This window comes from Phoxinus phoxinus (genome assembly GCF_949152265.1).
Source record: "Phoxinus phoxinus genome assembly, chromosome: 15".
Classification (NCBI taxonomy): Eukaryota; Metazoa; Chordata; class Actinopteri; order Cypriniformes; family Leuciscidae; genus Phoxinus; species Phoxinus phoxinus.
The window spans coordinates 18,194,655-18,212,218 of record NC_136890.1 but is presented as its reverse complement, the minus strand read 5'-3'; the positions used below and the strand labels follow the sequence as shown (position 1 = coordinate 18,212,218).

The 17,564-nt window shown below is 36.5% G+C and overlaps 1 protein-coding gene across 1 annotated transcript; it reads left to right on the top strand.

The window, feature by feature from the left end:
• Positions 1 to 734: 734 nt before the first annotated feature.
• On the top strand, positions 735 to 17,460 carry mmp11a (matrix metallopeptidase 11a). Its single transcript, XM_079637924.1, has 8 exons — positions 735 to 1,000; positions 7,639 to 7,889; positions 9,915 to 10,058; positions 11,160 to 11,293; positions 11,998 to 12,215; positions 12,985 to 13,189; positions 14,342 to 14,605; positions 16,081 to 17,460. The coding sequence occupies exons 1-8, from the start codon at positions 890 to 892 to the stop codon at positions 16,197 to 16,199; spliced, it is 1,446 nt and encodes a 481-aa protein (XP_079494050.1). The 5' UTR covers positions 735 to 889; the 3' UTR covers positions 16,200 to 17,460.
• Positions 17,461 to 17,564: the final 104 nt, after the last annotated feature.

The following is a 17,564-nucleotide window of genomic DNA, read 5'->3' as shown; positions in this document are numbered from 1 at the left end:
TCATGGGTTTGTGTGTAGATGTAAAGGATGCCACACGCTGAATCGCCCTTCCACATTTTAATTCCATTGTCATAATTTTATTCTGCAAAACTGCTTGCAAGTATGAAATACCGAAAAATACAGAGAGAGGACTCTATAGAGCTAAGAATGTTTACAAGTACAAAATAGAAAATGGTTAGTCTACTTTACATTGCCTATTCAATAACTTTAGCAATTCTCATTTGCTACTTAAATCTATATAAAAAAAATTAAACAATAAAAATTAGATCAATTTAGCATTTGCTTCACTGCCCGCGCTTGTGTCAAGGTTCAGCCACATGTGCATCCTAAAAACGCGGTAGTTTAGGAAAGTGCTGCGGCAAGTGTTTGTGCCATCTAGTGGTGAAGAGGAGAATCAAATCAAATGCGCCTTTGTATGTATTTGTACAAATGTTCTTTAAAATGTAGCGCTAACCAAATAGATTATTATACAGTTTCTTCCCCTGTAAATCTTAGATATCTACATCAAAAATATTAGTCTTTCCCTAAAATGTTAAACATTTAGAGAACATGCAGGTCTAGTGGAAATTAGCTACATTTGGAAGTTATCCAAATCTGACAAAAATAGGGAGTTTTTGTATGCACTAGATTAGGCTACAGGCTAATTGATCAGCTCTCTTCAGAGGCAAGAGTTAAAAGTCACGTGGTGAGACAGGGCAATATTGTCACTCCGGCCCATAAGAAAAAAAGCCGGTGTATTTGAGGAAAGAGAACAAAGAAATCATTGCATATACATTACTGCAGTCTCCGCAGCAGCAGCAGTCGCACAGGCATTGCGCGAGTTGTTTGCACCGCTACCTTCCATTGCATTTCCACTTCCAGCAGTGGAGCTCGAGGATACAGGAGGAGGATGCGGGTCTCCGGGCTTCTGTCAGGCGCTTTTGCTCTGCATGTGCTCCTGACCGTGAGATGCATGCCTTTGCATGGGGGGCGAGAACTGATGAAGCACAAAGAGCCCCCGGTGAGTTTATTAACGCCAGTACTCTTATTCCATACATTTGATTTATTGTTTCGTTCCAGCTCTTGAAAACCGGTAGGGTGCTGTTTAGTTATTTTACGTTTTACCGTTGTAACTTGCCACAAAGTTTTAAAGTTTGAGTTTTGGGCTACTTGATAAAGTGTAATAAAATGCTTTTTATTTTACTTTCATGCAACATGACAAATAGGGCAACGTTAACAAAGCTAAATTTGTTGAGCTTTGGCTTGTTGCCAGACTGGGTTATACATAATCATCATAAATTGTAAAACGTCGTCTGAAGCCTCTACAATTACGAGCCAGAACCTGTCATTTTCATCTGGGATTGTTAACGTTTTATGATTTAGGATTAGTAAAGAATGCTTATGAGAGCAAGTTTATCTCATTTAACTGTTTAACTCCCTTTAAATGCTGTATTTTCCATCAATTTAAAATATACTAACAACATTACTGTGCCACACATTTGAAGTGTTTGTTTGCTTAATAAAATGACCTAATCAACAAAAATGACCTAATTTCTATTTATGCCCCATATTTGAAGTGTTTGTTTGCTTATTAAAATGACCTTATCAACCTGTGATCATAATCTGAGTACTGAAGAATGGCTTTTTTGTGTTTTGTTTATGATGACTCACTCAGGTGTAAATTGATATATAATGCTGTCAGTTTGTTCCCTCGGCGATGACAAAAGAGCGAGGGATTGTGCAGGCATGGGCAAGTTTGTGTTTCTGTGCCATCTGGAGGGGCAACACTCCCTCTCACACACACACATGGATGCATGTGTGTAGAGAGAATTTACTGTAGAGAGAATTTAGGGAATGTGATAGCCTGCTCAGAGAAACCGCACTGTCCTTGTTCCTGTTACGATTATTTTGGCCCCATGTTCCCAGGCACGTCCCTTGCTGAGAGATGGAAGAGAGAATAGATTGTGTAGTTAGTACTATACTACTAACTACTAGTCCCTGTACTGGGACTGTGCTATTTAAGAGCAGTTTTATTGGATCTGTAGGTGCTTATGTAGTATATTGTGTTAATTTACATTTTTTTGGAAAAATAAATCCTAAATTTGGTGCAAGGTCTATTTTATTAAGTTGTTTGAATAAAGTTTTATGTATGATCAAATTATACACTGTGTATAACATAAATGTAACTCAGAACCTTATCTGTTTGGTCATCTTGAAATTTATCTCTTAGATCATTCCATCTTAACTTAAGACTACATGGGAAATTGTATACTTTTCCCATGTAGTCTGTATACTTATGCAATTTGTCAGTGAGTGTTTACGTCATGTCCGTAAATTAAGACTCGTGGTAAAGACTTATTTTTTTTGGATGTTTTTTTTTTTGGTGAAGATAGCCAGGGAGTTTTGATGTCACAATGTAATGTTATGTAATGTATTGACTTTCGCTCTCATAAAATCACCTGCAACCAAGGGTACACCGCAAACCATCATCCGCTTACTTAGAATAGCAGAGACGAAGCCAAACTCACAAAATTACAAAAACAAACCACTAGAGGGCCAAAAGTTACATATTGTAGAATTCAAAGTTTCTGTAAAACAGCCTCTGAAGTGTAAGTGAAATCACCTGCAAACCAAACAGCATTTCCATCACAACACAAGGAACATTGTGGTTTACGTATATTTGTCAAGATTATAAGGCTCACTCACGTTAACTTATTGGGAAAATGCCCCTGCTGTGATTTCGTCGGGGTCATTCAAGGAAAGCATGATATCAGTTTCATGACTTCCTGAATGTGCCAGAGCAGGAATATATGTGTGTGGGAGAGGGAGAAATAGGTTTATGTGAATAAACCAGGTGCCAAAATCCTTCAAGCATTGATCCAAACTTTGCAACATTTACTACAGCTGGTAGATATAGAGGACTGAGCTGCTGGGGATAAAGTTTAACATGAGCACTGGTGCATAAACAGTATCTGGGAGCTTATCACTGAAAGCTACTTGAAAGTCTCCTTTAGTCCTGCACTGGACCGCTCATCACTCCCAAAGTCAGCTGCAGCTTCTAGGGGATTTACCTGTGAATATTTGTTCAAATGGTAATCCTTTAAAGCTTCATTTATCTTGCCATGTAGAGTTGTGATATGTTGGTGTAAGGATTAGCTTTTATTTTTCTCTCCCTGATGTCTGTAAACCAGATTGGACAGTAACCCATATCTTTGATCCTGCACTCTAACCATCCAAAAAGTATTTATAGGGTCAAAAGGCTAATTTAAGTACTTTTGATAAATGTGTAAATATGCTAAATCATACATATTCCAACATACACCACGATCCTTTTACCTTACTTTTACTTTTTTACTTAAAGTAGTAATCTTTTAAGAAACCGACTCAGTTGTTCCTGAAATAATCTTGCTTTATGAGCTAAATGTGAAGTGTGGGATTTTTGCATTACTAGTCATCAAACTGATTAAAAAAATGTTTGTTTCCAAACATGTTTCCCAGACAGTCCTACGTCTTCCGGTGGTTGCATAAACAGATGACTTGCATCTCATTGACTCATTGGTTGAGTCAGTATTGCTGTGTTGTGCTAGATCGGATGCTTATGGATTCAGTTCAAGTTAACTCAATTAACAGCATGCCATAATGATGATTACCTCACTCGTTCCTTGTTTTCTTTATAAAAATCGTACTATCATATAAGGTACTAAACTTGATAAACTGTAAAGTTATCGTACATTTTTGGGTTTACACCATTATGTTTGTCATGAAAAATTAGTCGTAAATAAATGCACACAGTAAAGGATAGTAATCGATTTTTTTTCCCCCACTAAAATACACATATAGTTTGTCTTGTGGCTATACTGAAACAGTTGCTGCATACGAATATGCATACTTCCTTACTCTATAGTAGGCGAAAAACATTTTGTGAAAAGAGTTTAAAAAGAGTACATCCAAACTCACAATATTCATAAAACTATATTCAAAAAGTATCCGTGTGACTTACAACTGCTGGTGAGATTCTGAAGTGCGCACATCCATGGACGCATCAATCAATAACTTTTGCTGGAAAATAACATTATTCAAGAACCGCTATAAAGCCAAAACAATCTGGTACCTTAAATTATAAGTTTATCTCTGTAAAGCAGCTTTGACACAATCTACATAGTTAAAAGCGCTATATAAATGAAGATGACTTGACTTGACTTGACTTGACACTTTATTGTCCCATGAGACCACGGAAGAGAAGTTTTAAATGACAGTGAAGAGATGCAACTGACACTGGTTGGTCACATTACAATGACAAAATTACATCCATACTACACATATTCATACTAGAGCATATTTATTTTAACATTTGCAAAGTAATAACTTATTCACAGAGTATGCGATTTCGAACGCAGGCAGTGAGTGAATATTTTAATGTTTATGTATTGGCCTCATTCACTTCCATTGTAAGTGACTAACTGTAACCCATATTTTTGCTTCTGTCTTAAAGAAAAGGAGGGAAATGTAGAAATTAGTTTTTGTGGTTATCAACATTATGCAGCAATTGCTGCCAATTGAGCGAAACATGACACTGAACCCAGAATATTCCTTGGAGCAAACAGATAAATGCTTTAATAGCACCCCCAGAACTACCGTTTACACTTTAATGAAATATAAACCTGCAAATTGGTTTACTTACAGTTGACTCTGTATATGGATAGGTGAAATGATTAAATCACTTTAAAGTATTAGCTTTAAATTGCTACTGAAAATGGCTTGTACTCTCAGTTAGTTGAAAGCAATGAGAAAAAAATCCCAACAATTCATCCATTATGCAATACAAGAACCTGACATTTTTTTGCAACATAATGGTCCCATATTCACACAATATCACTATTTCTTATCAATCTTCCTCAACAAAGGTTTCTGAACAGTTCAGATATCATTAACCTGAATTTGGTGATTCTGAATCTTTGCTGATGTTTTGCAGTATTCTAGGGCATAGTTCTGGAAAACGGCACATAGGGGCAAACTTGATGCACTCAGATGCACCATGTCAGGTCCTCTTATCAGGATTTCCCCTGTGCTGAACGCATGTGTGAACACAGGAGAGAGGCGGGGGGACGTGGGAGCTCTAGGCAGAGACAGGCTGTGTTCAATGGGACTGGCAAATCTAACCACACATAAAAGGAGACAGCAGCATTTATAACTTGGCTTTGTCTGGGAGGGGGGCGTATCTGAAACATGAATTAAGTCGAACTATACAGGCAAAACGCTGACTCTAAATACTTCCAGCATTAAAAAATGAATCAGAAAGCATTGTTGGCTAGCTTTCAAACTCTCTGAGACAAGTTTTTCTCTCCCTGTCTGATGTCTGTGAACCCATTAACCATTGACCCAGAATTTTGATCCCACTCTAAAAGGTATTTTCAGTAGCTCTAGGGTCAGACGGTTCATTTAAACAGTGTTGATAAAAGTGGACAGCTACATTCTCACACATATTTCAAAATTCACTCTGATCTTACTTCCATTAACTGCAGTAAACCCATAGCATTCCTTTCTATGGCCGCTTGGTTTCCATTTTGTGTATATAAAGTGCAATTTTGTTGCTTTAATCTCTTCAGAAATTAAATGAAATAAACTGCTTAAACATTGGGGATTGTGTTTTGGCAGAACATCAAGGCAAGTTGGGTAATTCTTTCTCTTTAGATTACACACACACATACACACTCTCTCCCCCCCACACACACACACACATACATGAAAAAGCGACCTATTGTGTTGACTTCATTCCCCCCTGCATAGTCAAATGTGTCATAACTTGCCCTTCATTTTTGAGAAGTGGGTCATACACATATAAACTCTGAACTGGTGTTCTAAAAACATGCATTGTAAATGAACAATGCAGAAAGCACCTCATCTTTGTGTGTGCCAGATGTGGAATGTGTGTGTTAGTCCAGGGTAATGGCCGATCTCTCCCACTGATAGGTCAGGAGTCATGATGCTGTCAGATGTTATGATGAGATAAACAACTGCGAAAAAGTAAATTTAATCAAGCATCTGCTTTGAATTTCACTTTGTAGTCAGTTTGGTCCATGACATTTGATTGAGGGTAAGTGCTCAGCGTAAATATTTTAAATGAAAAAAGATGATGGCATACATTATTAGAAGAAGAATATTTAGATAGAAGAATATTTCTGTGAATATAAATGTGATAGAATTTCATGAGCTGTAGGTGCATTTTGTGAAAGCAACATGCTGGAAAAAATATATACATACATTTCTAAGAAATTGACATATGCATTTTAAACTAGAATGTTTATTTTATTTATTGTGCCCCTTATTTGTCATTGGGCCATAAGGGTATTAAGTATACAGTAAGTAATACCTGCAACTTAATCCAAAACACAAAGAGCATAATGAACCTGAACTGTCTGTGCACATGTTTGAAATCAGTGTGCTGGTAGAAAGTCTCGCTCAGAGACCAGGGCACATTCCATAGTTCCTGCTGGGCATTGTCTCCAATATAGCAGCTCTGCCTCACGCATGAGGAGTCACCGCTGAGCCCTCCGTCTCTGGGAGAGAGACACAGGGTCACAGAGGGGGAAACGTTTAGCCTGTTTGCCGTCTCTTTGCAAAAGTCCTAAACATTTTATAATATGTTGTAAACCAGTCGGGGGAAAAAAACAAGGGCGCCAACAATCTTGTCAGGACTGTGATTGTTTTTCTTCTAGTCCAAAGGAAAGATAATAAAAGTCACATTGTAAAAACTTAAAATCTTCAAATTGTAACATTTTTGACTTTTTGTCATACATTTTGGTGCTTATGATTTTATGTAAGTATTTAGACATCTGGGGTTGGTAAAAGTGGGTAAAAGGCAAGACTGTAAATGAAAGCTGAAACATCCTGAAGTTTAAAACCTCTATAAATGCCTCAAAAATTCTGTCTAAAAGCACCACAGTGCTGCCCAAGGCATTCTTCTCTGTCATTAACGCCCATGTTAATGAACAGCCATTTCCTCCAAAAGTATGTTTAGGGATACTAAGCAGTCCATCCGCAATCATATCTCACGGGTAGTAAACAGCATCAACCATGGGAAAAACATAATTTTTATTTTTGTATCAGATTAGGTCGGCTTGGCTTGTTTATTTTTATTTAATGTTCCTTAACATATTTTGTTCATTATCATGAACTGTTTAGCCAAAGGGGTCAGTATGTAAAAATAAATAAATAAATAAATACATTTTTAATAACTTTTTTCTATTTTAAATTAAGTAATTTATTCCTGTGAATTTTTGTCACATGGTCCTACAGAAATCATTCTAATAATATGCTGATGCTCAAGAAACATTTATTGTTATTATCAATGTTGAAAAAAGAAAGGATTATTTGCATTTATTCAAAAGCATTTATTTGAAATAGAATTCTTTGGTAACATTATAAATGTTTTTAGTCACTTTTGATTGATTTAATGCATCCTTGCTGAATGAAAGTATTAATTTCTTTAAAAAAACAACAACTCGCTAACCCCACAATTTTTAACAGTAGGGTCGACTTTATTCAATTCATTGAGCTTGCGTTAATCTTCACTTACACTCACAAGAGCATTACAACAACATACTGTCCATTGTTGTCCATTACCAATAAGTTCATGCAGGTCTCATCTTTCCATAACAGAGTTTGCCCCAGATTCCTCATTCACTCTCTGAGAAGAGGAGAGACATGGTCCACCTCCACCACCCTCAGGACACCATTAAACCTCAAGCAAAGGGTGAGCCGCTCAAGAACAGCTCCAGGGGTGTAGGTCCACTGCGCTGTGGCGTCCCAGACTACCCTGACCAGAGAGAGGTGCATCTCAGCAGCCACCCCCGACAGAAACGCTTTGTGATTTTTGGAGGACGCTGGCCAAAAACTGGCCTCACTTACAAGTAAGGTGTACAAGAAAAAAAACTTTTTCTACACAAGGTTTAAACAAGGTCCAGATCTTTTCAGTTGCTGCGTCTCAATTTGCCTACTTATACTACGTACATACTTTTAGGGCGTAGTATAAGTAGGCGAATTGAGATGCAGCAACTGAAAAGATCTGGACCTTGTTTAAACCTTGTGAAGAAAAAGTAGATACTTGAGTGTGTAGCAAAAGATTGCACAAGCTTTGGGACATACTATCACATCATACAATTGCATCTTTAACAGTTGCTCTCTGTCGCATCCTGTCACAGTAAACTGGCCTGTCAATCCTCTTGTGACAGTTAAAATCCTCCACATTTCATTTCATTATTATTTCCTACCGAAATGCAGTCGCACGTTGATCTGCAGTCACGGGTCTTTCATGCAGAGAACTCTTCTCATATTAATGCATAATGATACATTTAAAAGGCAAATGGCAAAACGGATCTTGATAAAAGTCCACATTGTTATTGCAGATGAAATATAACACGGGTCGGATACCATTAAATATATATATTTTTTATCAGGTTAAACTCACTCAAACCTTTATCTAAACCTCACCGTCAGCCGTGCACATCCACCATTCTTTGTAGTTTTTTAACACTTTTTACTCGTGTTTGTAGTTCCTCCTCCAAAGCGCAATGGGTTGTGGGCAATATTAGCCTTTAGAGTGAGCACGGATTCACACTTTGAAAATCTACCGGAAACAGTAGACCATCCGGGGACTTTTGACATAGGCCTACTCTTTTCAACATACTATGCTTTGGGACACACTAATCTCACAAACTATTTAGGATGGATAGTATGGACATTGGGATGCAGGGAGTGTCTCAGAGCCCTCTTGTTTTCAACAAAAGAGTAATTTCCCCAATTGGTTCAATATCTGAATTAATAGTAATGTTTGTGCGCTGATAGCACTTTCTATCTCTGTTCTGATCATACCTATTCAGACAGTTTATGTGGAGGAATGCAGGGGCATTATAGTCAGAGCTGTGAGGGAGAAAAGGCCCGTCTTTGAAAAAGAAACTAATCAGCCACATTTGTACAAGAATCTATTCACAGGCAGCACAGTGTGGATGCATCCGGTGGAAGATGTAGGATACACTGTTTTCTTTCTATGGTCGTGTCGCTCTGGATTGTTCTTTGTGTAACAGTTTAATGGATAGTACAAGGGTGTGTACAATGTGGATTAGAATGGGACAGTATAAGATAAACTAGATGTTTACATTGAAATATATATATTTCAATGTAAACATCTAGTTTATCTTATACTGTCCCATTCTAATCCACACACACACACACACACACACATATATATACTAATGGTTGTGAATATAATTCGCACAACGAAGGCAGACTAATCAAAGACTAATGAGAACTCAGGCAGGCAGGAAACAAAGAAAACAAGATTCAAACTGAACATGACACAATAAACGTGTTAGTAATGCTATTTTTAATTTTTTTCTTTTGCTATTGGAGCATATAAGAACACAAAAATATATTTGTTGTAGTATCCATTCACTGGTATAGAAGTTTACCCAACTATGACGACTTGCCCTTCTGAGAACCCCAGACATGGGAAAAGCATAAACACAAGAACACAAGCATAAGAAGTGGTATCAGAAATTCTAAGCCGGAGGGGCTGAATGAATCGAGACACATTCCATGACACAGACAGGTGTGTGGGCCCTCTGATAAAGCTTGGCTTCCTTTATTAAAATGCGCATTTCTAAATAATCTCTGATACAAGTAGAAACAGCTTTTATAAGTTCCTGCAACAAATTATTACTGCTGTTCAACACAAAAATTTGAAGAATGTTCAATTAAGTGCTCACATTTGTGTGCATGACTATAATAAAAAGTTAATCATGCCCAAATTGTAAGTGAAGATGGAGAACAGTCTGATACTGTGCCTGAAGTTACACACAATGTGTTTGTGCAGGAGCAAAAGTGATCACATGTTTTTTGTTGATAAACTTTGAGCATTTCTCAAATTCTGTGTTCAGAATCCAGCGCTTCCCGTGGCAGATGAGCGAGGATAAAGTGAGGCGAGTTTTACAGGAAGCTCTCAAGGTCTGGAGTGATGTCACACCTCTCACCTTTACTGAGGTTATCAACCAAGAGGCCGACATAGTCATTGACTTCACAAGGTAAAAAACAACAACAAAGTGCAACACAGTAACAAAGTGAAGGATTGGGAATTTTGTCATTTTTGCTTTAGGTCTCCAGCTCATCTTTATCTTCCTAAACCTTAATAGTGACATCTATTGCAATAAATGCAGTACCTTGCAAAATCATGTTCTCTGTTACAATTATTTCTGAAATACCCTCTTCATAGATGTATTTGTCATCCTTGATTACTTTATCCTGCAAACAAAGTGTCCAATAATACAACCGTTACAAGATAAAGTGAGTATTATTATAGTATTCAGTATAACTATAATATTGAATGATAGTATAGAACAGCACATTATAATAAAGTACAGATGATACAGTATAGTACAGTACAGTGCAGTATAATATGGTATACAGTACAGAATAACATACAGTACTGTTCAAAAGAATGTTTAATATTTTTGAAAGAAGTCTATTATGCTCAACAACGCTGCATTTATTTGATCAAAAATACAGTAAAATTAGTATTATTTTGAAAAATGTGTTCTATTCTTTATAGTAATATAACATTTATAGTAATATAACATAATATATGTTAAAACATAATTTATCCCTGTGACGGCAAAGCGGAATTTTCTGCATCATTACTCCAGTCTTCAGTGTCACATGATCAGAAATCATTCAATTTTGCTGATTTGCTGCTCAAGAAACATTTCTTATTATTATGAATGTTGCAGACAGTTGCGTAATATTTTTGTGGAAACCGTGATAAAAATGATTCAGAATTCTATTAGGAATAGAAAGTTTAAAAGAACAGCGTATTCGAAATAGAAAACTTTAGTTAACTTATAATGTCTCTACTGTCACTTCTGATCAATGCATCCTTGCTGAATACAATTGGTTTAAAAAAAAACTCACTGACCCATCTGGTAGAGTGGTGTAGTAAAGCACAATATACTATAGTACAGTAGCATTCTGCTGGACATGCAATCTCAAGATAGCAGAATAAAATAGCTTTTTCTTGACCACTGATATTCATTTTAATTTCATGTTTTCATATGTATGTCTTTAGATATAAAACTAAAAAAATGAATATATGGAAAAACTTTACATTATTACTAAATATCCTATACTAGGTACTGGCATGGTGATAATTTGCCATTTGATGGCCCTGGTGGGATCCTGGCTCATGCTTTTTTCCCAAGAACGCACCGGGAGGGAGACATTCATTTTGACTATGATGAGTCCTGGACGGTGGGCAATGAGCTTGGTAAGTGGTAAAGATAAAATCCTCATCTAAATGCTTCACTGCCTGCCACTTTCTTGGAAAACTGTACATCCCTGATACAGATAACACTCATTCTTGGGATATATCAGTGAATGTATCATAGATTATGCTTTCAACACACGCCTACTGTATAAAAATTACCTGTAAAGTTCTGATTCATATCTGATTCGCTTTAAGACTTTGTGCAGACAAGCAGAATTTTTTTTTTTTTTTTGCATATCTGACACAAATCTCAAACACGATCCACATTTCACTGATTAAACCAATCAGACCGATTAAAATCAGATTTCTTTTAATCATTTGAGGTGTGACGTGTGTGACAATACAAGTTTGTTTTAATGTGTAATGTTGCGTAAAATACATTTTGAGTTCAGCACCTCAGTGAGATGTCATGACAGACATAAGCAGGGGCACAATTTCTAGTTTTATGTCTCTCATTCCACACTGAGAGCAACTCAGTTTATCTTTACCACTTTCAAGTTCACTCAGCTGTTGGATAAGAAAGCCTCTCGGCATCCTGCTAACATTTACATCATTACTACAGAAACTGATGTAGAAGCACCAGATACTGACGGAACAGAAGAGATTACAAAAACAAAAATGACAATCATTCCTTAAGATCACATTTGAAAACCAAATCAGATTTGTGTGAAAAAAAAAGCATAATTTAATTTGTCATCCTACAGGAACAGACCTTCTTCAGGTGGCAGCACATGAGTTTGGCCATGTCCTGGGTCTACAGCATTCTATGGAGCCTGGGGCCATCATGTCCCCATTTTACAGCTTCTCCTATCCTCTCGAGCTCAGTGAGGATGACAAGAAAGGGATCCAATACCTCTACGGCCCCCGACCGCAAGCCCCGCCCCAAGTCCCAGTGGAAACCAATGAGATTATCACCAGTGCAGTGAGTCGCTGAACGCATCATCCCGCTTCACAGTTTATCTGCGGTCAATTACACTTGAGAAATTATTATTGACATTGAAAATAATTGAATGAATTTCAGCAGCAACATCAAAAAAAAAAAAAAAAAAAAAAAAAAAATATATATATATATATATATATATATATATATATATATTGAAAAATAAAAATCCGGAATTGAGGTTATGGTGAGGCATTTAAAATAGAAGTGAATGGGGCCAATCCGTTAATGTTAAAATACTCATTGTTTCATTAGTATAGACTATAGATTAGTATAGTATAGATTTTTTTTTTTTATAGACATAAGATATAAACAATATGTGTGTTAACATATCACATTTTAGTGTGAAAAAACATTTACTAAAATATATATTATATCCACTATATTATATTATATCCAATTTTACAACTTAAACCCTAAGATGTCCTAAAATTATGATTTGAAACAGCTCTACAGCTCAAATAATACACATTTTAACAGAATGAACAGTTTTAACAGTCATTAATAATTAATCTCCATTGTAAGTGCTTCACTTTAACCTCAATTTTTTCGTTTCCTTTTCCAGGGACAGTTGATAATTATATATTTTTTGTGTTAATAAATTTTATTATTATTATTGTATTACAATTGTGTTATTGTAGTATACCAAGAATATTTGTAAAATATGAAGTATTTTAAATTAGTTTATATGCTCCCTTTATTCTCACTCCCGTTATTCCATTTCTTCTTCTCCCTCTGTCATTGTTTGTAGCCTGACGCTTGTCACACAGATTTCGATGCTGTGTCTATAATCCGTGGGGAATTGTTCTTCTTCAAGGCCAGCTATGCCTGGCGCATCAGGGAGGGCCGTCTGCAGGCGGGATACCCTGCCTTGGCCTCCCGACACTGGAGGGGCATTCCAGAGAAAATAGGCGCTGCCTATGAAGACAAAAAGGGCAATATCTGGTTCTTTGAAGGTGGGTGAGTGCAACACCGGTGGCTGACTGTGGTGATTTGTGGTTGGAGGACAGGATCAGACAGGCCTGGTTATATACATATTTATGGTGACTGGTGGTGCGGTACTTCCCCTTGACCCATATATGAAGCATCCTGAATTGTGCTTCTAATGCAGGGCATGATAAAACATGACCATGTAGAACAAATGCTACTAACAACAGATACATACACTTGTGTTGTGCAGTGCTGCAGTATCTAAACAGAATTGTACACTGTAGGTTGTTCCTGTAGTTAAGATGGTACTTTCTCTGAATGAATTTCACTGAGCTTTACAATATTGAGAATTTGGTTGAAATTCAGTGCATTTAGACTTCAGTCAGTCAAACATGGGGTACATTATAATGTAAATGTACTTCATTTTTTCACCATTAGAGGGAGCACCTGTGACTGACAATTTTATAGATAAAATGTTTTAAATTCACTTTTTCATAAATTAACGCCATAAAAAGTCTAAACATGCCATATTGTGGTCTATATACTATTGACATTCTGTACTTTTAAAGCTTTTGAGGGCTATATAGTACATTTTATACTGATTTATATGCTAACTTCTGCTGCAAAAACATCTTCTTAAGCCATCTTAAAATATTGATCATTCAAAAGGCTAAACATATCAGGATTTTGTTGATTTTTTTTTATCACCCAGTGTAGCAACTCATAATGTTGCATACAAAGCATAATGTAGTAGGGCTAGGTATTACATTATTAATGTGATAAAAATGTTTATAATGTAATGATTTTGTCAAAATGTAATAAAATCTTGAGCTCATAATGTGATAACAATTTTCCAATGTAAAAACAATTTTTACATAATGTAATAGTCATGATTACAATTCTTTGTCTTGTGTTTTGTAGGACTTTTATGTTGAAGTGTAATCTTAGATCTCTTTCTTTCTGTTCATTCCTGTGTCCCGTTCCTGTGGCCATGTTTGTAGTTTTGTAGTTTTTCCTGTTCATTAGTCTTCCCCAGATGTTACTGTTTACTGTTTAGCTTGTTTGCCCCTGTGTATATATTTACACTGAATTAAAATCACTGAATGGAAATCATTCAGTGAAAAATACATTAATGCATTTATATTTATAACAAACTATTCCCTTGTGTCTTGTGTAAGGTTCCAACTACTGGGTGTTTGATGCAGAGCACAAGATAACAGGACCGGACCCTCTGGAGACTATAGGCCTCCCTGTCACACACATACAGGCTGCACTGCGCTTAAAGGAGCACCATGGCCTCCATACATACTTCTTCAAGTCAGGAAACTACTGGCGTTTGGATCCCCAAGAGAACAAAGTGGACACACCCTTCCCACGCAGCATTCAGCAGGACTGGTGGGGCGTCCCTGATGAGATTGATGCTGCCTTCCAGGATGCTCACGGTACTTCCAGCTCTTGTCTTTTTAATACATATCAGGGAATGTTAATATTAACATGAAAGAAATCAGGTCTCATAAGATAAGAAAGTTTGTGCGTTTTTGAATTAATCAAGTGACTGATTCAATAGCACATTTATAAATCACTTGCATAATCTCTGAATGAATCAGCCGTTTTGAATTAAAGGTAGGGTAGACAATTTCAGAGAGACAAGCAATAGCAAGCTAGCTTTGAAAGCATAACATACTTTATGAGTTAAACTCCCTTCTGAGCGTCTCCAAAGCCACTCCTCCTCCAAAAGAAAAGAACGTGCACAGCAGAGTCTGCAACGCGTCACGAGAGATGCCGTTAAATGAAAGCACATAAAATTACAATAATAATGAATGTAAACATCTTACAGAATTCTGACTTGTACCACCTGACTGCTGTAGATTCATTTCTGCGTTGATGGTGTTGACAGAAACGTACAAATATGAGTCTGAGGACGGGAACAGCTCCGAGTAGTACGCCACGGGTTGCCATCTCGTAATACGGTTATGACATGGCTTGAACGCAGCATAAGCTTGTTGTTCTGGTTCAGGAGGAACTGTAAAAGGCGGATGCTGATTTTTTGAGCTGCATTTAATAGTCTGTGTTAATACATCTAAATGCCACTTCAGACGCAGATTCTTTGCCTCCACTGCATTTCAAAGATGGATTATGTTGATACTGATTTGAATGATAACAGCCCGATTGTGTATTATTATTCTGATTGTATTTATTGATTAAATGGAAGAATTAAGATAAAAGGTGATGGATCATTATCAACAAAATCCCTCAAAAAGTATCCAAAATGTTTTTTTTTTTGGTCAGTATCAGACATCCCTAATCCCAGAACAGTCATATATGGAACGTAAATGTATTTGTTACTTAAGCTGCACATGAACGTTTGTGACGTATGAACAAAATTACTTCAATGTTTGAGTCACTTTGACCCAGATTTTTTTTTTTCTTCTGCATTATACTATGGCTTTTTAGTGGATAAAACTCAACATATGTTTGTGGGTCAAAGTGACTCAAAAAAGATGCAGCAGTTCACGTTCACAGAATAAAGGCACTTGTAGCTTCTTCAGTATATTACAATTGTACTGTGGTCATTTTCTTATTTTGGTGAGCTTCACATTGATATGCTTCAAAATTATGGTGCTTCAATCCAGGAGAGGAAATTGGAAAGAAACGTAATAGGCAGTCGGTTGATTTGTCTCTGCCATTTTGAATTGGTGAGTGTGACAGACCTCTGACAGAAGAGGGCGATATTTCAGCAGCAGCAGTCGGTGACACTTGTTTTGAATCAAGTTGTTTTGTTACATGATACTTGTGCACACTCACTTTACAATTTATAATTTCAGTGTATAAATACATTGGTTTATGAATGCAAAAACATTTCCCATTAATGCTTTTTCTTGCATGAGATCGTTTAAAACTGTTTTATACTCTACAGGCTTTGCCATCTTCATCAGTCGCCGACAGTACTGGAAGTTTGACCCAGTTCAGCGTAAGGTTTTGGAAGGTTACCCGCGCTACATTGGTGCAGACTTCTTTGGATGTAACATGCCATAAACCCTCAGGAAGCATTTCTTTCACCATGTTCTCACACTCTGGTTTGAAGCATACAGTGTAAATTTCCCAACATTTTCATGATGACGAACTATGTAACCTAAGTTCTTGTTCCCCCGGGCATTTCACTTCCCTTCTCCTCAAAAATGTCTGATTAATCTAATTTCTTCTCAGGAAATCTTGCACATCTGAGCTTTATGAACCATGAGCAGCTACAGTATGTCTGTATTTGTTGTATATCAAGCAACCACTGTGTAAGAAGACTTGTTGTTAAGGTGCTAAATAAGGTGCTAAACATTTGTCAGGGATCTTTGCACCAGTTGCAATGTCCGTAACTCTTATCTCGAAGTTTTTACAATTCTTTGCAAATTGTACTGTATCTTAAACTGTGCAGTTTGTATTAATTAATACAAATTAATTTTAACACACACACACACACACACACACACACACACACACACACACACACACACACACACACACACACACACAACTATTGGTGCAACTACATTATGAGGACTCTCCATAGTCGTAATGGTTTTTATACTGTACAAACTGTATATTCTATCCCCTTACACTGCCCCTATCCCTAAACCTACCCATCACAGGAAACATTCTGCATTTTTTTAATTTTTTGTTTTTTATGTTATCTATTTTAATTACGAGGACTCATGAAATGTCCTCATAAACCACGTTTAAGTTGTAATACCAGTGTAATACGCATGTCATTATACAAATTTGTGTCATAAATCACACACACACACACACACACACACACACACACACACACACACACACACACACACACACACACACACACACACACACACACACACACACACACACACACACACACTTATTTAGAGATTAAGTTTCTCTCATTCTAAATGTTTTTTTGTTTCTTTTAAGTGAGAGAGAATGGAAAGGCAAGGATGTTTTGTGTTTGGTAGCCTAATGTTTTTTTTAAGAACAAAAACTCTTGACAGATCAGCATTTGTTTATGATGTTGAGACTGTATGTTAGACTTATATACCAACAGAAAAACTGGCACTCTTCAGTGCAGGACACTGACAATGTTTTAAATCTCCTTTTTTTAAATATACAAACTTGGAATTTTTTTCACATCATCTGTGTACATTTTTTTTCCCTCTATACTTTCTCAAGTTTTTTAGCTTTTACACTATTTTCTTCTGCTTTTCATATTTACTGTGTAAATACTTTTATATAAAATGTGTGTTGTATTTTGGTACAATTAAAATATTCCCAGACCACTTATTTGTCCGAATTTTTCTGTGATCCACTCGTTTATAATTGTAATTTTATTCATAATAATATTTATAGTTTTATTTGTAATTTTATTTGCAAATG

What these genes read in the sequence shown, in the direction of transcription:
- mmp11a (XM_079637924.1), top strand. Translation starts at nt 890, where the DNA reads ATGCGGGTCTCCGGGCTTCTGTCAGGCGCTTTTGCTCTGCATGTGCTC. An exon ending in TGAAGCACAAAGAGCCCCCG is followed by an intron (nt 1,001 to 7,638) that starts GTGAGTTTATTA and finishes TTTCCATAACAG; the next exon opens with AGTTTGCCCCAGATTCCTCA. An exon ending in GACGGTGGGCAATGAGCTTG is followed by an intron (nt 11,294 to 11,997) that starts GTAAGTGGTAAA and finishes GTCATCCTACAG; the next exon opens with GAACAGACCTTCTTCAGGTG.